Source organism: Heptranchias perlo, chromosome 22 (genome assembly GCF_035084215.1).
Source record: "Heptranchias perlo isolate sHepPer1 chromosome 22, sHepPer1.hap1, whole genome shotgun sequence".
Classification (NCBI taxonomy): Eukaryota; Metazoa; Chordata; class Chondrichthyes; order Hexanchiformes; family Hexanchidae; genus Heptranchias; species Heptranchias perlo.
This window is the reverse complement of record NC_090346.1, coordinates 11,005,768-11,029,733: the sequence shown is the minus strand read 5'-3', so window position 1 is coordinate 11,029,733 and position 23,966 is coordinate 11,005,768. Positions and strand designations below refer to the sequence as shown.

General features: G+C 38.7%; 1 protein-coding gene across 2 annotated transcripts in view; it reads right to left on the bottom strand.

Moving 5' to 3' along the window:
• Window positions 1-23,966, bottom strand: part of lmf1 (lipase maturation factor 1) — a 469,834-nt gene that overhangs the window by 297,070 nt on the left and 148,798 nt on the right. For both annotated transcript variants that reach the window (XM_068002920.1, XM_068002921.1), the window contains one exon: window positions 17,383-17,531. In XM_068002920.1, coding sequence (XP_067859021.1) covers window positions 17,383-17,531 — 149 coding nt within the window. The remainder of the gene's footprint in view (window positions 1-17,382; window positions 17,532-23,966) is intronic.

Genomic DNA, 23,966 nt, shown 5'->3' with positions numbered 1-23,966 from the left:
TTTTCCAAAGTATTTTTTCCCTTATTGGCCCTGGGTTTTTTCGCCTCTCCCAGGAGATTACATGGCTGTGGGGGTCGATGGGTAAAGAGAAATGTTTAGTCTTGATGCTCCAGCCATCATGGTGTGAGGCAGTCTTGATGGACCAGCTGGTCTTTTCCTGATCATCAATTTGGTATGTTCGTATGTAACCATTCACAGTCATACTGGCAGAGGATTGGGAAACATGCATAATTTCAAAGTTATAAATGGGCAGGAAATTGGGAGGGAAAAATTGGAGGTTGGAAGGGAATGTATTATTCCATTTAGTTTGATTAGGATCCTTTTGATTTTTATTTACCCAACAAGATTAATGTTTCAATGCACAGTAGAACACCCATTTGAGAGAAATTTCATCAATTATAGAAGACTGAATTTTATTCCCTGCAACACAATATTTGAGGAAAAAATGTTTTTTTTTAAAAAGTGACCTTGCAGACTTGGAACATTCCGCAAACTTTCTTTAAAATATTTTTTGTTCAGAATTGATACCAACATGTGAAAATTGAACCATCTTGCCCTCTGCTGACCACAGGCAACACCATAGGCGCTACGTGAGACCACAGCCACATTTGACTCTGAACAGCTGTGTCTTTCCACTTTCTCCACCTCTTCACACCAGTTCATTGGCATCTGTTGTATTTCTTCAATCTTGCAACAAACAGTTAAAATCTCAGAGTATGCAGAGGCTTACTTTAATTCCAGTTCTGAGTAAAATATCAGGCGAGTACTTCTAGATCAATAGCCCAGCTAATAAAACTTTTACCTAAGAATGTGCCACCGTGGGACACAAGCTTCTATAATCTTTCATTAAAGCAAATGATTTCTGTGACTTTTCACTCTGATTTGTTACAAGGAGGGAAATAAGATGCCAAAATATATTAGCAATTAGCATTAGACAGCATCAGATAAATGTATTGCAACTGTATACAAATCTTCTGTAGTATTTACTTGTGTTATAGTTTACCTTCTGGCACAATGCTGATAGAAATACCTAGACGAGCACAAGTAGGGGAGCTCACTTGGGAAGGAATCGGGTAAAGAAAATTGATTAATTAAATACACATGTAGTTCACTTAAAGAATTGCTGCAGTTTAGTACTAAGCCAGTTGTACAGTACTTCTCGTAGCAGCTGAAATATAGGTTCCTAGTATAAAATAGTTCTAATATACAATAACCCACCAACAACATAGTTCCAATACACAATGCACTAAGTACCTCATTTCATTCGTTTTACTACAAACATTCATTCAATATAATGATGCAAAATTTGCCCAAGGAAATTATATAAATATAGATTCTGAGCAAAAGTTAAATCCTGGAAATACACAGCAGACCCATCAGCACCTGAAAGAGAAAAGACAGTAATATGTTTTAGGTAAAGATGCTTTATCAGAACTTGAGTTTTGGAAAAGGGATCCACTCAAAACGTTCACCTGTTTTATCGCTTTCAGAAATTGACTGTGCACTTCCAGTTTACCTTTTACCAATGAAAATACAGGACAATAAAGTTACACAGAATATACAGCAGAGAAACAGGCCATTCGGCCCAACTGGTCTAAGCCGGTGATAATGCTTCACACGAGCCTCCTCCCACCCCTCTTCATCTAACCCTATCAGCATATCGGTCTATTTCTTTCTCCCTCATGTGTTTATCTAACTTCCCCTTAAATGCATCTATGCTATTCGCCTCAACTACTCCTTGTGGTACCGAGTCCCACATTCTAACCACTCTCTGGTAAAGAAGTTTCTCCTGAATTTCCTATTGGATTTATTACCAATATAATATACAATATCAATATATAATATATAGCTCGGAATATAGTTCCTGAAAGATAAAACATGGCTAGAAGTGTGTGACAATTAAAATAAGATGTGTTGCAAGACAATGACACATTCAGAGCTTTAGTTTGATATCAATACACTTACTTGAGTTTCGTGCTTGCAATTTGTGATGTCATCTGAACCCTTGATCTTTTTATGCTTGGAAACACATTCCTTTATGGGGCCAATTTTCCAAGTTGTCGGCAGGGAGTCTCACCCGCTGTCAGCACTTATTGGGAAATCACAGGCATGCTGCCCACAATTCTCTGTCAGTGGACAGAAAACCATCCACAAGATGCCTGCAACTTCCCAATACATAGAACAGCGGGGAAACCATCCCCCATGTGTCATTCTATACACAAGTACGTGCAGCTTGATCAAAATCAATGGCGCAGTGAAGGAATTGCAGTTAGCAACAACTAAACCATAGGACTAAAATTAAAGTTTGCCTACACAGTAACAGTAACAAAATAATCCAGCGGCTGTGAAGCACTTTGGGATATCCTGACAATGCGATATGGCATTGTATAAATGCGAGTTCTCTCTTTCTTTAGTGATATTGTATCTCAGAACTAAGGTCCCTTGTTTTCTAACTTTTTAAAAACTGATTTTGCCAGATTTTGAAATCATTCCAAATTGTTTCTTCTGTTGATTTTTCGCGCAAAGCTAACAAATTTGGCTACTTGCCCAACTTCCCATTGTCTTCTGATTTTTTTTCTCAAGTCTCATGTGATTTGCTGCTGTCTGTCTCTTTCAGTTGCACATGGAGCCAGCATCTGGTACGGTCTTGTAGTGTTTTGTTCGATCTCTTTTCAAGTACACTATCCAAAGTTAAGACACACAAGTCTGAATCCTATATTGACGTTACTGTTGCCTATGGGATACCCATTTGCTGGGTTCCCCATTTTCCTGCTAGGAATTTTGATCTCTACATCTCCCCCAACCACTTTGCATTTCAGTGGCACCTCCCTCTCCTTATGGCCACTGAGCCTTTGGCACAAGGTTAATCTGCTTCAAATGCCTTGGTCCAATTCCCCCATCTGCCATTAGGAGAATTCCTGTTAAAACATGTAATATAAAACGTTCAAAGCAAACTGTTCACCTCGAGTGGAAAAAACTAATCTTATTATTCAGCTCATATGCTCTTTCATACTTTTTTCTAATTTGATTATGTTATTTTAAATAAAACAAACAAGATGGGGAAAAGTATTAAAAACTCACGTAAAGTAGACTAAAGGATCGAAATTCATCTGTGCACCATTTTAATGCACTTGGTGTTAAATGTTTTGTGTGCTATTTTAATGAAATTGCAGAGATGAATTTCAAGCTAGAAATGAATACCCGCGCAAAGTGATTTTCTGCATTTTCTTACAACAATGACATCTTCACCTAGAAAATTTATCATTGTTCTGTTCCATGATTTTTATCTAGATTCCCTGCTCCCATGCAAATTTCCTAGGGAATTTGACAATCAAACTGAAATTGAGACTCCTCTTTATACTTTCTAATTTATGCCCCACTACGAACTTGAGCACATAATCCAGGCCAACGCCATGGTGGGTTACCGAGGGACTCTTCCATTTAAGGGGGGCCGTTCGAATGTCTTGTTAAATTGATGCTCCGCTACCTGCTCAAGCGAATGTAAAAGATCCCATGGTACTATTCAAAGAAGAGTAGGAAATTCTCCCAATGAGTTGCCTAAAATTCCTCGTTCAACCAGCACCACCACAAAAACAGATTATCCAGGCTATCATTGATTTGCTATTTGCAGGACTTTGTTATGTGCAAATTGGCCTCTGTGCTTGCCTACATCATAACAGTATATATTTCAAAAGTAATTCATTAGTTGTAAAACATTTTGGGATGTCATGATAAAGTGCTATATATTAATGCAAGTAATGCCGCACTGCAGTGATATTAGCTTTAATTGAATGCTGCAGGGAAATATGTCAAAAAGTAAGTAGCACATTGATCTGCTTAGTTGCTTGAAATAAACTTTTTTTAAAAAAAACACATGGTTAACACTGAAGTGAAGAAGTTTTAGTTCATCCTTTGATGCAGGGAATACATGCCTAGCATACATCATAAATTAAACCCATGACGTACGTTAATGTGGTATAATCATCATCAGACACATTACACTTAAAGCTTAATAGCTGTATATTAAAGTTGTACAATGAGCATTATAAATTAGTGCTCATCTGCCAAGAATACTATTATACCTTTATTGACTTTTTTTGCCTGTGTACAAAGTCTGGCAGAACAACCAGATTAATTCTAGTTTTTTTTTGCCAAGACCTTATGCTGGAAGAACATCAAGTAGCGGAAACATGGAATAAAGTAAGAACAATATGTCCCCTTCACTATACAATTAGGAAATTAAAATCAGAAAAATTAGTCACCAAGGGAAAAGTTTGGTACATTAGTCATATTTTTTCCTCTTAAAACATTTAACATCGTCTTAAAAATCACTTTAGTTCCCTACATGGTTACTAAGATTTCATTAGTATCCATATTTGTATATCATTAAATCACAGGTATAATTTCATTAATCAACCTCACTAAGGTCATCAAAATATTAATTAGCAAATGCTTTGACATTTCTAAAGTATATTCTCTTATACACGTTTATTTTAATAAACGAAAGTTGCAAATTCCATTTGTATGTTTACATCAATGGTGTAAAAGGGGTACCTATGACTTCCATCACTGACTGTCATCTCGTTCAGTAGTTAACCAGTCTCATCTCTGGGTCAGAAGGCTGGAATGGGTTCAAGCTCTCTACCAGGACTTGAGCTCATAATCTAGGCTGACACTTCAGTGCAGTACAGAGGAAAGACGGCATTTTTGGAGCTGTCATCCTTCAGATGAAACACTAAATCAAGGTGCCATCTGCCTGTTCTAGTGGATGTTAAAGATTCCATGGCACTATTTGAAGAAGAGTAGAGTTCTCTGGTGACCTGGTCAACTCGACCAACACCACTAAAAATAAATCAACTGGTCACTCATCCTAATCCTGCTTGTCGAATGTTGCTGACAATAAAGTGGCTGCCATATTTGCCTGCATAATAGTCACTGTCATTTCATGTGATGTTGAGAGATGTGATACGGCACTATCTAAATCCTAAGTCTTTCTTTTTCTCTACACTAGAAGCAAAACATAAATTCACCCTCTTTTTCACAGGTGAGAAAGTCCTCCAAATGAAGGTGCAATTTTGCACCAGACTTGTAGTTTTAGAATCACTCCCAATTCTTAGAACGTATTACACCACCAGTGTAATTGAACTTGTAATTTTACATCTATTGTAAGCGAGAGAGGACGTTGGGTAATTGGAAAGATGGGAGGTGACCTGTTTAATAGTTCACCAGACAATAAAATGATCCAGTGTCCAAAATTTAGGATCAAAATCCATAAAACTGAATGAGGTGGCATTACTTCCAAAATATCAATAAAAAATTGACAACTCCCATCATCTGAGCAAAGGCGCAAAGAAAATGCTGTTCACAAAATCAGCTACAATTTCTATTCCAATCATTGTCAAAAAGGAAACATTTCTTTTTGTCACTGTACATGAAGTAATAAAACTATTGAAACTATTCAGTATGTTGAAGCAGACTTGAGAAGACCAAGTGATTCTAACTCTTAAATTTGACTACTGCACTTTTAAGATATAACTTGGTTAAGGGCAATTGGATAATTGCAATAGGTTACAGTTTTTACGATTTCTTTTCTGCCCTTGTTAAACTTTGGGCACCAAGAATGAGATACATTAAACACCCTCACCTCATTCATGCTGGATGGGTTCTATTACCTACGTTGCGTTCCACTGGACCTCCTAGGCACTTCTGAAACTTTATTAAATCTTTTTAATGAGGTGACAGAAGGGATGCTTCTGCTCACTCGCTTACAGGATTAAAAATTAGCCACCCTGGAGAGTCTGAGCACACGTGCAGAATGCTCTTTTATCGCTGAACTCAGTATGAATGACAGCGAGATGAAGCTAGTAGTGTAACTTGGGCTGCCAGTTACTGCGCTACAATCTATAGAGGCCAGTTTCAGATCAGTAGCTGCAGTAATACATTAGCCTTAAATACCCTTGGTCATATTGCTTTCTGAACTTGAAATCATTTTTTAAAAACTTGGTCTGTAAGGTATTTTTCTGCAGAGAAAGGAATGAACTCATGACTTATCTTAAAATTAGTAACTTGAACTTCCTATTTATAGCTTCAAAAACTAAGTACCTTGAAAATTACAAAATCAGTGTCACCACAAACAGATCAATCTTGTACAATAATTGCTATTATCCACTATCAAAAATATGAGACGATTACAATGCCACCTTTTGATATTGCACTAAAATACTGCAGCAAATATTCTGGAGATAGAGATTGAATTGAGTTCTTCCTACTTAAGGTTATAAGACGTAGAGAAAAATGTGCTCTGGCTGCGACAAAAGGAACACTATACTGTTCTGCTAAACTATCCAGTATTCGACATTTAAACCATTTACAAAACGTGTGCATGCTGGAAAAGAGCTACAAAAAGACAATTGCTTAAAGGTTAACTAAACAATCATGTTGTACAGTTAGCAAGTAGTTTAAAAAAAATATTTATTTCCCTGTCTCCCCCATTTTAATCGATTTTCTCCCTTCCTGTTCGATTTGCTCATATCACAAACCAGCGCACAGCCAAGAGATCAAACAGACATTTTGTTAGGTCTCTAGGAATGGTATTCTTAAATTAGTATCTGGGAGTCGTGCGACTGTATGATTCTTTAAAAAATGACAATCATTCAATGAGATGAAGTACATACCACGGAAAAATGGTCAATTCACTCATATATCGTTCTATACATCTCGTTACGTCTTTGTTGCACTGAGATCCAACGCGAAATCTGAGCTTAGCTTTCAAATGCACATCAAAATTTAACGAAACAGCCTTCATTAGCCATGAAGCATCACCACTAAAACAGATTATCTGGTCATTGTCTCATTGTTGTCTGTGGGAGCTTGCTGTGCACAAATTGGCTGCTGCGTTTCCTACATTACAACAGTGACTACACTTCAAAACTACTTCACTGGCTGTAAAGCACTTTGGGACGTCCTGAGGTCTTGAAAGGTGCTATATAAGTGAAAGTCTTTCTTTCTTTCTATTATACTGATGAACAACTCTTCATGCACACACATAGCGAGCATGTTAAAACAGCATATTAGGAGAAATGCACAGAGGAATTGCCTTTATTTTTCATCTGAGCTGGAATTAGCACAAGACCTACCCTGTAGTTGTGTCTGGTTTACACTGGTGCACATTCAGAACTAGCAATTTGGGTAGTTTGCAATAGCAAACATGGGTCAGATTTGAGGGCAAATCTTACCTCCGTCTGCCATTATAATATGGAGCAACTCCGAAAGCCCAGAAAAGAGAAAGTGTTGTGAATATACTTAAGAACTGCCCTCTGGGCTGCTTATTGATCCCATGCCTGCTTTAATTAAGAACATTTCTCATTAGTTAAATCAAGTGATTTATTATGTGTATAATCACTTGGCAAAGGTAGGAAAAGAAAGTGTGCGTATGCATGTGTGCGTGCATTACATGAGTTAAGTAACACTTTCTCCATATTCATTGTAATCAAAAACTTGTTATCTATTCAACAAACATTTCCTGGGTTAAATTTTTATATTAATCTTGCCTGCAGCTAGCACGAGCCCTTTGCAATTTAAAAAAAAATCATGGCATGGAATAAATATCTACATTGTCAATGCCAGTAACGTATAAAGTAATTTGCTTATTAAAACAATGTGCTGATTTTTTTTTAATGAACCCGTAAAAAGCCATCATTCAGCAGATAAGTCTTCATCTGCTCATGAAACGGAATAGTTTCATGTATTTTGTTAACATAGAGGTGCAGAGGACTCAGTGATCCAAAGGCATCACTGCATTGCTGACCAAGTCCGAACCCAGTGCTTTTTTTTAAAAAGAAGATTTTGGTCATAGCTATCACACTTTGTGCAAATTGCTTTTAGCAACAGTACTAATATTGATCTACAATTTTATGTCTGGGATGTGATGAATTATCAGTCATAATTTAACTGAACTTTTTTTTCCCCTTTAGCTGAACCTCTGAACACTTGCCCAATTACCTTTTCAGTTCTCATCACAAATGAGTTGTCCTAATTTTTGCGCACTGCCTTCAGAAATAGTTAACCCGTAATAAACAACTGGTACAATATACTAACAATTTACGAATTTTTCTTTAAATAAATAAATCCAATAGAAATAATAGCTGACAGACATTTATATTATCTCCTTGTTCAATAATAAAGGATGTAACTGTAAATATTGATGGGAAAGTCGCTCATCAATTCCATGTTGCTGCTTTAACTTTTGGAAAGATTTAAATGTTTCTTCTATAAACAGGTGACAGAATTACATAATCCAAACAGCCTGTTCATTTTAAGAGAAAGGGAAAGTGATAAGCCACTAAATGCATACCTTTTGTTTTAGAAATGAGAGGTTTTGCAAGTATCTGTTAAATGGAGTCAAGGTTTGTTGCCTGTAACTCACTGGGACATGTGTTATGTATGGCTCGCTAAGTTCAGTTGCCTGCTTAAAATCAGCCCTGGGAAACCTCTCGTGAAGTGCACGTGTTACATCTCCTGCTAGGCTTAGCGTGGTACTCAGAGCTACGTCCTAACAGGTGCATTCCCTTTTCCAAAGGAAACGGGAGTTTCATGCATTAAACTAACTTTATCATGCCTGTCAAGCACATTATCCTTGCACAGAAGGAATCTTACAAGTGTCTGTGTGTCATGTTCATGACCAGTGACATTAACACCCCCATCAATCACAGCTCTTTCTCCTTTCACAGATTAACTGTTTAACTGTTCTCCAAGGACCTTTCCTTCCTCAAACAGCTTATGGTTCTGTGAAATACATCCTAAGCAGTCCATTTTCTAAAAGAAGACACTATGTGCCCTGCCTTTCAAAACAATCGTAAATCAAATGCAAGTTACTTACTTCACAGTGCCATGGTCAAAGGCCGAAGTCCTGGCAAAACCCTCCAGGCCATCAAAAATATCAAGTGTACTCAATGTGCAAACACTATATTCCACAACTGAGTAAGACCTCAACCTTGATTAGCGTCAACCACATGCCTAATAGATGGCTGATATTGCAATTGGACACCACAAACAGAATTTAGCGTACCCAAACTGGGCAATGCGTTAATAAAAAGTAATATAAATAAAGACTAATGCAGAGCCACTAGATGTCACTAGCATTCTTTGCAAATACTACACGTTATACAGGTGTCGAATCGAATATGGCACGAAACGTATGACCGTCATCCAAGACAAACACAGATGAGCCGAGAGCAGAACAGAGACCTGCATACTGTACTCATCCATCTAACACTGTTAGCTGTCCTGGTCTATGGCAATTCCTAGCGACGTTTTGATGCCCAGACAAGTATATCAACATCATTTGACAGCTGGACAACAGTATGTTTGATAAGAGCGACATCCTGTCCAAAACTCTTGGGATTTCAAACGATGCAAAGGAGGGGTGCGTACTTGCTCAATTTTGCTGCCACACTTGAAGCCAGTAGGGACATTACAACAGGAATGCCCATCACATCTGGCAAGCTGTTCAACCAGATGGATATTGGGCTTTTCCACCAGCAAAATAAAAGCTCTCACCAGCAAACTGTGTTTTGTAGATTATGGTACAGAAGAGGCGCACATTTGGACAGGCAAGTAGCCAATTACTGACATGGATAGTCAGCAGTAGCAAAACGTTGTAGTTTCAGCATCAATTCAAAAAACACTCCACTCATAGACCTCATCCATAACAAGGGAGTGATCCGTGTGACTCAATTCACCTATCGGCAAAGTGGGCTCTCCAACAAAGCACTAGATAAGAAAAGAAAAAGAGAAAAAAAGAGATGGAAAAGAAGAGATAGAAAGGAGAAGGAAAGAAGAGAAGGAAAGTAAAGAACTTGGTTTTATTAGTCATAACTTTTTTAAAAAGAGCAATTTTAAAATCCCTCAATGCATGAGAACTCTAAATATTTGTCGCTTGGAGTGAGTGATGCTGAATTCAGCCCAATTTTAGTTGGAAAAATTAAGTGTCAAATTTTTTTTCTGAAGAACTGACTTGCAAAATCTGCTATCAGCCAGTACTGGCTGTGAAATGATCAAACCCAAAACGTGTCACAAATATCATGTCTAACTTTTCCACTAGTATAAGCAATATATAGCAGGGGAATTCAGATAAATTAGCTGGCATTTTCTGACTCTCAGAGTTGCCAAGTTGGAACGGTCAAAATCTACTTTTACATGTAAAAAGATTCAAACATCTCTTCTAAGTCAACCAGATAATGCAATGGATAACTGGCACCATCAGATATACTTCTATTTTTGTATTACTGCCACTTTGGATATTTTCACTACCTGTACTTTTTTTTGCATACAATTCAATAAGTACCACAAAAAAAGTGTACCATTGGCAGAAAATGCACTAAGAAAAAAAATTGCAATACTTGTGAAAATTGTAGAAAAATAACTTTGTATTTTGAGCTCTTTGGATCGGAAAAGTATAAAATGGTTGAATGGGAAAGTTCAATCCAGATACATTTGTTAAGATCATCCTGGAAATCAAACAAACAACTTTGGGAAACACATACGAACCAGATTCTAAAGCAAGCTTGAATCGAATCAAATCAACACAGCGCAACTCCAATACTTCTGTAAATTCTGTGCTGCATTAGTATTTGCCACAATTTTTTTTGCCCCAATCCCACGACTCCACCATTTTTTGTTGCATTTTTCCAAAATGTTCCCCTTTTTTCCTGAAAGCCGCTAACTCATATCGGAATATGGATTCATAGGAACTGGAAGCCTTCTGGTACCTTTGTGTCTTCGCTCATGCATGAAGAACACCATGTGTTGGCAGGCTGCTCAGCCGTGATGAGCATCGCAGCTGAACCCAATCTCATCCCTACTCGAGATCCACATGTACACACTTTGCAGCAATACCCAATAACGACCGGGCGTGCTCTCTTCGGGTCATTCTGTTTTCCTTTCCTAGCTCGATGTGCTGATGCCACTTGCAGTGTCCTTTTACGACCCCATTTAATACAAGGTAACTCAGCACAAACTAATGATTGCAACCGAGATCTTCCTAGTCTGTACGTCTCAGTGCTAAACTGGGCAGTGCATTTACTCACTTGGGCACTGGGAGGACCATTCAAAAAAAAAAGTCACAACGGGCTAAGCAGGTCATGCAATCAATTTTAATCCTGGAGTAGAAATTGAACCCATGGCCTGCGGCACCCATAACGGAAATATGTGCACCGAGAATTATTCTTGCATATCATGAGGTAAAATTTCAGCTTCTGGGCTCGCCAGGCCGTGATTTTCCATCCATGAACAAAAGTTGCTAATAATGGCAGAAGTGGAATTTCTATCCCTATGCTTATTTTTTTAAACATAGTGAGAACAAAAAAAAACAAGTAATTTAATTGAGGGTAACATGAACCGGAACAGAATATTACTGTAGAATATCACACTATAAGGCTAAAACTTGGCTGCAATAATGGGAAATATAAGCTGTCCTCAGGGGGATTGTGCAACACAAAGGGATAGAATTCTGAAGCACAAAATCTAAAACTCCACAGAAAAATTAAAAGTACACCAATGAAATAAAACATTTTTTGAAAGGAACTTAATTTGAAAAGTAATTTTATTTCATTTCTTTTTGTCATGTTACATTTTTCAAATTACTCTTTTTGAGGCAGCAGAAACAGTACAAAACTCACTAACATTTTCTGTTTCACATAACACTTTGATAGTGTCCTGTTGTTGCAGTCCCCTTAGCACTTTCTCAGCCAAATATCTTGTCAGCAATACTTTAAAACTAAAATAAACTACTACAAAATTCCAAGAAGTGGGATGTTTTTCAGCCAAACACCATCTATTATATACTTGCAACTGCACAGTGCTCCATTGCGCCATTTTCCTAGTGACAAAAGCATAGAGCACTTTCATATTTATTGAGAACATACATGTGGGGGGAATGAGCCTTTGGCATAGTGGTAGCGACCCACCTCTGAGTCAGAAGGTGCAGGGTTCAAACCCCACTCCAGGCAACCGAAGCACCAGCTCTGAATTCTGGGTTGATATCCAGCTGAATCTGATGGGTGTGAGTGGCCCCTCCCCTCATCGCATGGGATGTGGAAGCCCATAATATCCTCCCGCCGTGTCGGACTAACCTCCCGATCGACTGGGATAAAGATGATCGTGGCCATGGAAGCAGCACTCACGTCATGCTGTCGGGCTGTTAAACAGCCTGCAAATCCTTCCGTTACTTCACACTGTTCTCCAAGGGAAGAGTGTGAAGATACAAAAACAACTTACACGAGGTGACAGATCTACAGATCCACAGCTGCTGACTCACAGAATTTGAGAGCGCTCGGGATGAACATAAAAGATGGGTTACTAATGTACATACGTGGAAGCGTACGGTTATTTGGCCAAAATGCAATGGGTACAGGTCATTTATGGTTTTGAAATTGTATACATTTAGCTGAATATGATTTCCACTTAATTACTCAAATATAAACTATTGCAGCCTGTGATTGTTCCAGAAATCAAGCTTTGAAATGGCAGCCATCTGCAACATTTCAAATTTTACTACATTGGTCACCCCCACTGATGTTAACGTCCCAAGCCTCATTAAACAGATGGATGACACTTCACTTAGACATCTTAAACTGATTTGCAATATTTGTACGTTACTGGTAGTCTTGGCCGCTGGCGACAGAAAATAACCACTTTTGGTCCCTGCGATTACTTTTAGCCTGTGTGGGCTGGAAAGGATCGGAATGTAGCAACTAGGACCATATGCAGAGCAGCTTTGCAAAAGAGACGCTCTTTCCAGCAAGCAGCAGTTTTTCTAAGGTATCTCAATACCTTGCACTGAAACACTCCTTGAACTTTACCCGCAGCTCTTAATCCTCTACAGTCTATTTGAATAACCACGTGGATTAGGTCCAGCAGGTCACGACTGTGACGTTAACAAGTTCAGTCGCCCACTCCTTACAAGTAACTCTTTGGTCTCTAATCTTGCAGTGCGATATCAGAGGGTCAGAGTAGACAATAGCCAAATCTGTTCACTTTGTGGACCATTTATCATAAACATGTACATTTAAGGAAATATGCAAATCTTTCAGTGCAATTTAGGCTAAAACAATTTGTTTTTGTTGTTAGCCAAACTACTCATTTCCTTGGTCAACACAGTTGACAAATCCGTTTGCAGCGCTTGGCAAACTTATACTGAAAAAAGACTGTATTTAAGGCAAACAGTTGTCTCCTCGCTTCAAGTTGTAGACCATGAGTAAGGTAAACAAAAAAGTGCCAGTCACAAAATAATTATGGATGAGGGAAGCCATTTGGCCTGAGTCATCCATCCAGAAGAACCCTACATTCCCCGCAAAGCAGCATCCAATTGTTTCTTAAATGATTCCAGGCCTTCCTTCCAAGTTTCTCCAGCCTTTTCTCATAACTCAGCCCTCAAACACGACAGATCGGATTAAGTTTTAACTATACATTTACTGCAAAAGTATTCCCAAAAGCAGCACAGATTTTTTTTTAAATTGTGGAAGTCACAGACTAGGACTTAAAAGTATTTCAAATCAAAATTTTGTTTTAACTGAACACAACAAAAAAAAGCAGAAATGTTGGTAATTGTGCCAAAATTGAAATTAATAGTCAATATAAATGCAACAAAAAATATTAAAACTCTATTTAAAAAATTTTATGTAACAAACTATATTTCTTATTCCTTATCTGTTTCCATTGTAATCACCAGTGATATTCATTTAAACACTGATTTAAATCAATGAAATGGAAGGTTTTAGGGATAATGAGGACAGCTTGGTCATTTTTTGACCACATGAATTGCGATGATGAAGGTCCAATTCCAGGCTCACAGAGGATATAGTTACTCTATGCTCTGACCAAAAGAAACTGGATTTGAACACACTCCATTTCAGTGGTTTGCAGCACAAACCACCAATACATGACTCCAAATAGTCAAAAAGAAACAAAAGAATAGTTAGTTCTACTTGTACTACAGCACTAGACATCACACACAGTTCAGATCATGATAGTCCAAACTGAATGCCGTCTCCCAAGGTTTACACTTACAGCTGTCCAGATTTATGCGCTAGGTCTGTATTAAATTAAGAGCCTGATGCATGCACTGGGTTCTTCTTCCTGCAGTAAATGGAAGGAGATTTACATCAGGTGCTCCGAGCAGCATAATGCAAATCTCCCACTTTGTAGTTGAGGTCAACTCCAGTGTCAAGAAGTGAGAGAGTTTACTCTTGAGCTGCAATCAAAGTAAAAACTCCACACTACTTATTCTTGACCATTTACATTGAATCAGTTGCAATTTAACATTTGTGGCAAATTAGCAGCAGTAGGGTAAACAAAGCTAAAGATTACTTGCCACATGCTTTGAACTGAAGTTGTCTTCAAATACTAAAAGCACTGGTTCTTTCAGACTATTGGAAGAAAATAGCATTCATCTCCATTAATTTCTCTGTGGAGATGTGCACCTATTGCATGTGTCCCTGCTTCCTGCACTTCTCAAGTTAATTTAGGTTCCTATGTTTTGTTCAGTTCAGTTTCAATTGACCACAGCTACTTTATCTAACTAAGTTCCATTCCCAAAGGCTCATGATGTCTGAAAACCTCAGTTGCAAGAACAAAAACTAATATGGTTAAGTGTTCTTGTTTTCTTCTTCAATAATATATCTCCTACATAAACCCATCTCACCCATCTGCTCCCCAAAGTTTTACCTTAGGAGCAGAGCAAAATGATCTAGTGCCAGCTCCATTGTTAGACAATGGGCTGAGCTCTGAAATGGACAGTTTCCTTGTTGCAGACTTTTCTAGCAATGTCTCCTTATGTCAGTATATGGCAGCTTTAAAACAAAATTTAAAAAGATCTAGCTTGTGGTGTCCCTCTTAGTCACTGGATCCAGTTGGTCGCAACTTCGGTTCTCTCTCAACACCATTTGCATCCAGAGTCAAAAGACAGTTTACATAAGCAGGGCACTCCACAAAGCCAGGCCGATAGGTTCAGGCTAAAATTAAGAGTGAAATTTATTTACAAGTAAGGTAATTACACAGTAGCAGGAAAGCATTGCCAAGATACTGATGGTATAAATATTTAGAAAACAGTAAAGATTGAACGAATCCACAAGAGTTTAAATATCTTCTGCAGAATATTTTTCTGACAAGCAACAACTTTAAACAGGAAAACTATTCAGACAACTTTTATTGTAATACTGCTGAATCTGGAGAATTTTGTGGATTGGAAATATTTTTGACACAAAGACCAAGGCTACCCAAAGTCAACATTTAAAACACATTTACTCTGTTTCGCTAAAAACATCTAAAAATATAATACAGAAATATTCCTATTATATGATGAAGCTCTATTTTCATTACACAATTCACTGTTTCCTCTCTAAACAATAACCTACGGCCTTTATGTAATTCTGGTTATAAACCCAGTTAACTCAGAACACATGTTGACCACTCCAGCCTTCCATATAGGCTGGAGGGCTAACCTACATGATTGTCCATTTTCTCAAAGTAGAATTTTGCTCTGTTCTATCCTCTCCAAATTAATGCTGTCCTACCATATTAGGTAATAAACTTGTTTTCTGAATTGGTCGATCCACTTTTTGAACAGATAGCTATTTTGGATTTCAAATTCTTGTTGGAACTTTTCTGATAACAGCAACTTCTAGTTATGTCAGCAGCTTGCAATTTTCTTTTACTGACTATTGTTTCCTAGAAATTTTAGTCAATAAAGTGGCTCTAAATCCTAACTCTCAATTCCTTCCCAATCTAGTACATGATTTCCATGTACACCCATCTATAATTGCATCATCTTCATAGTCAAATTTAGAGAGAAAATTCCACTACTTTGGCAAACAAATTGATTTGCATCCAGGTTGCCCTTTAAAGCCTCATCACTCTACGTGGACCCCTTCTATTTAATAGCCAGAAATGGATTGAAAACAACCAATTCGCATGTAGATGACTTTAAGTGAATGGCTGCATGCGTTAACCATTTATTATTAATTGGCCAGCATATCTCATCTTCTCACTTGTCTTTTGCCTGCTGTTGATTTATTGTTAGTGGCAGTATTAATTGGAATGGCACAACTAAGGTTAATGGTTTTATTGAATCAGTTTTCTGGTGAGCCACCGTCTTGAGGGGGAAAACAAAATATGATACGCCAACCATATTTGTAGCTCCTTTTACACAGAATTACATAGAATTTTCATCAGCGTTATAAACTGGGTAGCCAGGTGGTAAAGGATAGAATACTAGAGCCTAGTCTTCAGTTGCTTCCAAGCCTTTATTCAGAGCTCCACATTACACCCACACCACACCCTAGATCAGCTCTCTTATAAATGGATACAAGAGCGTTCCCAATTGATATGCACCACCTGAATACAATTAACACTAATTGATATAAATCACATGGATATAATTAACACATAGGAACAGGCCATTCGGCCCAACTGGTCATGCCGGTGTTTCTGTTCCACAGGTTCCTCCTCCCACTCTACTTCATCTAACCCTTGTAAACAATTTTACAACACCAAGTTATAGTCCAGCAATTTTATTTTAAATTCACAAGCTTTCGGAGGCTACCTCCTTCCTCAGGTGAACGATGTGGAAATGATTTCCACATCGTTCACCCGAGGAAGGAGGTAGCCTCCGAAAGCTTGTGAATTTAAAATAAAATTGCTGGACTATAACTTGGTGTTGTAAAATTGTTTACAATTGTCAACCCCAGTCCATCACCGGCATCTCCACATCATCTAACCCTAGCAGCATTCCTTTCTCCCTCATGTGTTTATCAGCTTCCCCTTAAATGCATCTATGCTATTCATCTCAACTACTCCATATGGTAGCAAGTTCTACATTCTAACCACTCTCTGGGTAAAGAAGTTTCTCCTGAATTCCTTATAGGAGTTTAGTGACTTTAATTGAGTACATGGCTTGCAACCCATAGTAACATACATAGGATCTGCTTGTTCTTATAATCTCCTTAAAGGCAGCAGATAACACTAGGATGCATGATAATAGAGGTGAGGTAAGGTACAATGAAAAAAATTAACTAATGTTCTTATTCAGTGAATCAGGATGTGCAACAGATGCTTCAGGGTTTACCTTTAAAATGTACTCGATATAAATCTATTCACATTTCAATTTGGTTGCCAGATACAGCATCTTATTTTTCTCCTCTCTTCAGTTTAATCAATGATCATGTCACAGAAGAACTTGTTTACAACCTATCTCTCTCTCTCCTGCACAACCCCCCCACCATTCCAGTTTTAATTGTGCATCTCTAAATTGCACCTGCTCCTAATTAATGCTGCGGAACAGAAGATTAGAGTGAAATCTAATATTTCAATGATAAAAACCCTTACCGCTCCCAGCATAATGCGGAAAATGAGCCAACGAAAAGACCAGATGACAATTTTGGATGGTGGCGTATGACGTGGAATGGTACGGAGGGTCAGCACAGGACACAGGAAAATACCAAGGAACCCGGTTTCCAGCAGCTGAGACTCCCAGCCTGTAGAGAGATAGAAGATAAGAACATTAAAAAAATTGTTAACTGTATTTGGATGTTGAATTTTATTTTGACCGCATACACTGTAGAACCCATTCTATTGAGATTCTTCCCGTAGTGGCAGGATGTGGATTTGCATGCTCAGTTCCCAGAGCAGAGTTCATAATTTCTCCTGGCTGTTACTGAGAGGTGCTAAGAGTAGACCAGGCACTTCCCCACATAAGGGAAAAGAAAAATCACAGGTGAGTCAATTCATCTCCATTCTTGCGACTAGCAGGTTACAAAGCAGAGATTGGAGGAGCTCGAGGGCCCATCCATTCACTTGAGGCACAATTGAGGGGGTCCTGCAAACAACTGAATAGCACCTCAGTAGGTACAAACAGGCTTTTGAAAGTATTTTTGGTCAACATTTAGCTCTGGGTTGTTCTATGATCATAATGAAGGATGTTCGAAACAAAAGCTACTAAACAGGGAACATGCTAGTAACTTGATGTTGAAATTTACAAACAGCAATCTTCTCTTCCTGGCAGTTGCTTGGTTTCAAACACAATAGGCACTCAATAAGCAAAGAACCTAACTCATAACTAACTCAAAACTAAGAAGGATTGTACTTAAAGGAAAAGCACAGAGAAAGAGATAACGGGGAAAACAAAAAAAATCAGACTCAAGCCTGTGTTCCAATAGTAATATAATCTTTTACAACTATGAGAAGTAAAATAATAGACATAGTTATATTTTAAAGTTTAGAATAATTCTTCTAACAGTGAACAAGACATTTCTTGGGCTCCAACATCACCAATTTAAGACTGAAATAGGGACAGTAACAGCTGCTCGTTAAGAGAAATTGAACAGAAAATAAATATTACATGAATATTTTCAAGTCCAAAGTATCCAACATCACTCAGTGAACTTAAAACTAAAATCGAGTACTGTAAGAATGGAGCTGAATTGACTCACCTGTGTTTAGATGATAAACATAAACCATAATCTGATTCACCGGACAATAAATACTGTTAAACACTTTTATGGTTATGTGTTGATTCTTTTGATGGAAAAACAAATGTTTGAATTGCTAGCTTGGAACCTAATACTACAACGTAAAAATTATTGGTAGAATATATAACTGGTAAGCATTTATGGCACTTTACACTGTTGTAAGCCATAAAAATTACTTTTGGCAATACCAATGGACAAACACATAATATGCTCAGATGATATTCCTCTGCCTGGTACTTTAGTGGAGGCATTAACCTATTTAAAATAAACATCAATATAACATACAAATACAATAATCGCTCATTTGCTGATAGCACCATTAGAAGGAAAACTGGGAAGGCTGTGTGTGCTGCGGACATGTTTTCCTCTCTGTGCTCTGCCCAGCTGATACCTAATGCCTAGGACGTAAAGATGAAAGTCTACCCAACAGCTTTCAGGAATACATGGGTTCCTTCAGCAAGGCTGTAAGATTTGAAGTAGTCAATTAGCACATGTGTCAAATTTCAGCAGGACTACTAGAGAAGAAAAGTGAATCGTAAAAATTATTACAAGATTCTCTCTCATTTTTGTCCCACAGTATGTACAATAACTGTTGTCAATAAACACACACTGCAGAGTACAAGGCCCAGTAACCACTGAGAAGTTCACTAACAATTGCTCCTGGCTGCATTGATAGAGAGCATGTTGGAACAGCCGTGAAATATATTTTAAAAAGAGGAAAACAATTTGTTTGTCCCAAAGCAAATTCTGCTATCTCATTCAGGGTATCCATACATCTTTCATTGTTGAACAAATGCACTGTTGATTTATTTTCATTGATATACTGTTAAAACAATAATGGTCCTATGTACTATGCACCAGAGCTGGCATTAGGAATTTGGGAGACTCTGTCAAAGATTAATCATGCCTTGTGCAGAATTTCACAAGATCAACTAGTATAAATTATTACTGTCACTAACATTCTTAAGTATCCTCAAACACTGAGGATACCTCCATCAGATCTCCTAGTAACCTTCTTGTTCTCAATGAGAACAAGGCTTTCTCAAGCCTTTCCTCATACCTAAAACCTCTGGTATTGTCTTATTGAGTCTGTTCTGCACCATCTTAGTGGTTTTGACATCCCTCCTCAACTCAGACACCCAAAACTGGACACAATATTCTATCTGAAGCCTAACCAATGATTCGTATAAACTTAGCTATGCACAAATTGGCTGCCGCATTTCCTACATTATAACAGGTAGTAAGGTTACATTACAACTACCGATCAAAAAGTACTTAAATGGCTGTAAAGCGTTTTGGGGCGTCCTGAGGTCGTGAAAGGCGCAATATAAATGCAAGTCTTTCTTTCCTTCTATCTTTGTATTACCAATGGAAATGCTGCTAAACATAGATGAAATTCTGAGTTTTTTTGTCAACTCTTCCAGTATTGACAAGTCCAAATTTATTTACCTGAATGCCCATGGTAAGCAAATAATTAAATTAGATGACTAAGGATTGGGCAGGTAACAGTACTCACTTTATTTTGTGGTTACCATTCAAACAATTGCATGCTTGTCAGCAGGTAAATTGCACTTCACTTTACAGTACTACAAATGTATTAAAACATGCTGTGTGAAAGCCATGTACATTTACACTAAAACTCTAGTCTGCAAAGCCACACATAAACTGAGCACAAGGCTGCTGGTTACAATACGTCAGAATGTCATTCTTAGATTATTTGTGACTCCAGCCAGCCTAACCCACTCATGACTTTGCTGCTTATTGGCTCTGTGGTTAGATTCGTGAGTGGTCTAAAAAAAAATCATATGCCACATCTGGCAGGCGCAAATCCTCTGTATGCCATACCATCCATTACAAGCGACTGTGTGTGGTTGGTTTCCATGTGACTCACTCATGGACAGAGAACAAAAGAATGCTGCAATTATAACATTGTAACTTGCAGGGTTACCTCAAGCTTTTTATTCAATGCAGCAATTCTCTTAATAATTCTGACATTACTATTACAAGAATTTGAGGATTACAGTGACATTTCTCAGACCACCCATTTCATCGCCCCCCCCCCCCCCCACCCCATCCAAAGACAAAAGTTATAATTTCTTATGATTATAACCAGACATTACTACAAAATTCCACATGATGCTCTTAATTTAATAGGTCAGGCTACAGCTGACTGGCCTTCAGCTGAGGTATTTGTGAGAGCTGTTAAACTCAGCTCCCGGAGTTTTTTGAGGTGGGAGGAACAGAAGGTCCAGAAACGTTCGTAAGGAGTGATGAGTAGATTATTTTTAAGGCTCAATTTAAGCTGGATCTCAGTTCATAGGTGTTATCATTTTGGAGCAATTTTCTAAAATGTCTCCTTTTGTTTTAAGCCCTGCTGTGTTGGATTCTTTTGTGGAAAATAAATCACGGAACTGACTGCAACCCAATGTTGCAACAATACACTGTGCCACAGTGGTAGGAGACAGTTTCACTCTCCAGCTGGTTGACAGTAAATCATCGTCACTGCTGCAAATGAGAACACCCTCACAATGTAGCTTTCAAATTCGATTTACAGTGTAGCAATAGAATTCTCAAATGCTCAATCCAATGAGAAAAACAAGATGGGTAAAATATCTCTTCAACCAATGAATTTGCATATTCAGCTTTTGTAGACAGCTTTATTAGAATCTAATGATTTAGCGCTCCTGAGAGGGCTCATCTGTTGTGGTGCTGAGTCATACAGGCCAGGAAGACCCCAGCTTTGATTCTCAACCTGTGCTGATTTTAGCTGGGACAAGTCATAGGAACAGGGGTAGGTAATTCAGCCCCTCGAGCCTGTTCCTCCCGCCATTCAATTCGGTCATTACTGATCTGAATCTTAACCCCATTTACCCGCCTTGGTTCTAACAACCCTTACCAAACAAAAACCTATCAGTCTCAGTTTTGACATTTTCAATTGACCCCCAGCCTCAACAGCTTTTGGAGGAAAGTGTTCCAGATTTCCACTACCATTGTGAAGAAGTGATTCCTGACATCACCCCTAGAGAGCCTAGCTCTAATTTTAAGGTTATGCCCCCTTGTTCTGGACTTCCCCACTAGGGGAAATAGTCGTTCGGGAGCGCTACAATTGGCTGCAATGCCCCTGGTTCAGGGAGGAGAGGAATCAGTAAGGGGTTTCCTGCTGGCTATCCATTACAAGGCCACTGTTGTGAAATTCCTAGCAGCTGCCTCAAGATCTGCCTAACATTAAAAAGCAGTGTTTCATACTTTTATCAGATCTCTGTTCCCTAGTCCAACGCAGAGCCTGTATAGTCAAATACTATTTATACAAAATAATCTGACAGACAATACAGGCTAAAAATCACGAGAACACTGAAAGCAGCAATCACGGCTCAAATGGGTTAATTATAATAGTCACGTTTGCGTAGAACGTTCTCTGCAATATAATTCAATAAGTAGGTTATTTTCCCGTGAAAAATAGAGCAGCAAAAGCTAATACTGCATTGGGCAGCTCAATACACTTTCACATCAGATCACAGTAATACCGTATGGGCAAACTAGTTATTTAGATAGCTCCTGTAGTTTAACCCACTTCAGTTAACACTGTCACTGTTGTGCCTCATTACCTGCCATCCACATCACTGCACAGTGGCACTAAGAAAAAAAAGTGACATATTTCATTTCCACATCTCTCTCCTCAGATCAATGTGTAACATTTTCCAAACAGATTTTATTTCACAAACTTGAGCTAGGAATTATTTACTACAACTCCTGTGCTACTAATTGGACCATCTGTAACACTGCAACTTTGGAAAGTAAATGAACAGATTTACACAACCTCAGGGCAACAGAAGAATCAATTTTGTGAATTAAACGCATCTAAGGCAGCTCAATACGTTGGTGTGTACTGCGGAGCAGTATAACACAGGTGCCCTCTCTTCATATTTTACACCCACCCCCTGCAGCCCCCAGACTCATCCTGTGATCCTTCACACAGTAAGGTCAGAATCTCAACCAAGATGTCTGGAGAAGAGAAAGAAATAAACAATGAGCCACGCACCTCTTGCTTGTCCCCTAGTAACCTGCTCAACAGTAGCATTGGCAGATGCTTGAAAATAGATTGTCAGCCCTGCCCACCAAACTCCAGCCCTTGGATAAAAAAAAGGCAGGAAATTATGTAGACTTCATGAGAAGAAAACAAATTAAATTTGGGTGATGGGGGGTTGGAGAAAAAACAAAGACGACTAATTTAATTAGAAACTTTACCAAAACTCAAGACAGCTAACATCTTTTACAATGTATGATGCATTATTATCCAAGTTAATTACAAAATATTATTTGTAAAGCTGCGCTCCTTTTACACCACAATTAAGAATACCTTTCAGATATATCTTATTCACTGTAGAAGACAGACAGTGAGCTACCACACATAGTGCTGCTGTTAGAAAGAAAAAGAGAAAAGAAAAAAGCATTTATGTAACGCCTTTCACGGCCTCATAAGGTTCCTAAGTGCTTTACAGCCAATGAAGTATTTTTGAAGTGTAGTCACTGTTGTAATGTAGGAAACTACACACTTTTTAAGTATGGCAATACAATGAACAGTAAGGTTAAAAGTAAGTGAAAAGGCAGGGCACCACGGTGGTCTTTGTATTGCAGAGTTAGGAAATGGGATTTTATCTGCGAGCTGCCCGCTCCCAAATAAATTCCTGAGCTCAACCAGGTGGTTTGAAGAAGGCATCAAACAGAAGCAAAGCACTTGTCTGCCAGGAATGCAAGAAACAAAATAAATTAAATAAGTCTGTTCAGAATAGTCCTGGGCATTTCTGTAAGGCTGGTTACAAAGCAGCACTGTCAGGGAGGTCGATCGACAGTTCCGACAGGCCACAGCGAAGAATCGCATAGACCTCCTCAGAAGACAAACACGGGACGCAACCAACAGAGTACCCTTCGTCGTCCAGTACTCCCCCGGAGCAGAGAAACTACACCATGTTCTCCGCAGCCTTCAACATGTCATCGATGACGACGAACACCTCGCTAAGGCCATCCCCACGCCTCCACTACTCGCCTTTAAACAGCCACCCAACCTCAAACAGACCATCGTTCGCAGCAAATTACCCAGCTTTCAGGAGAACAGCGTCCACGACACCACACAACCCTGCCACGGCAACCTCTGCAAGACATGCCAGATCATCGACACGGATACCACCATCACACGAGAGGACACCACCCACCAGGTACATGGTTCATACTCCTGTGACTCGGCCAACGTTGTCTACCTCATACGTTGCAGGAAAGGATGCCCCGGAGCATGGTACATTGGCGAGACCATGCAGACACTGCGACAACGGATGAACGGACACCACGCAACAATCGCCAGACAGGAGGGTTCCCTCCCAGTCGGGGAACACTTTAGCAGTCAAGGACATTCAGCCACCGATCTTCGGGTAAGCGTTCTCCAAGGCG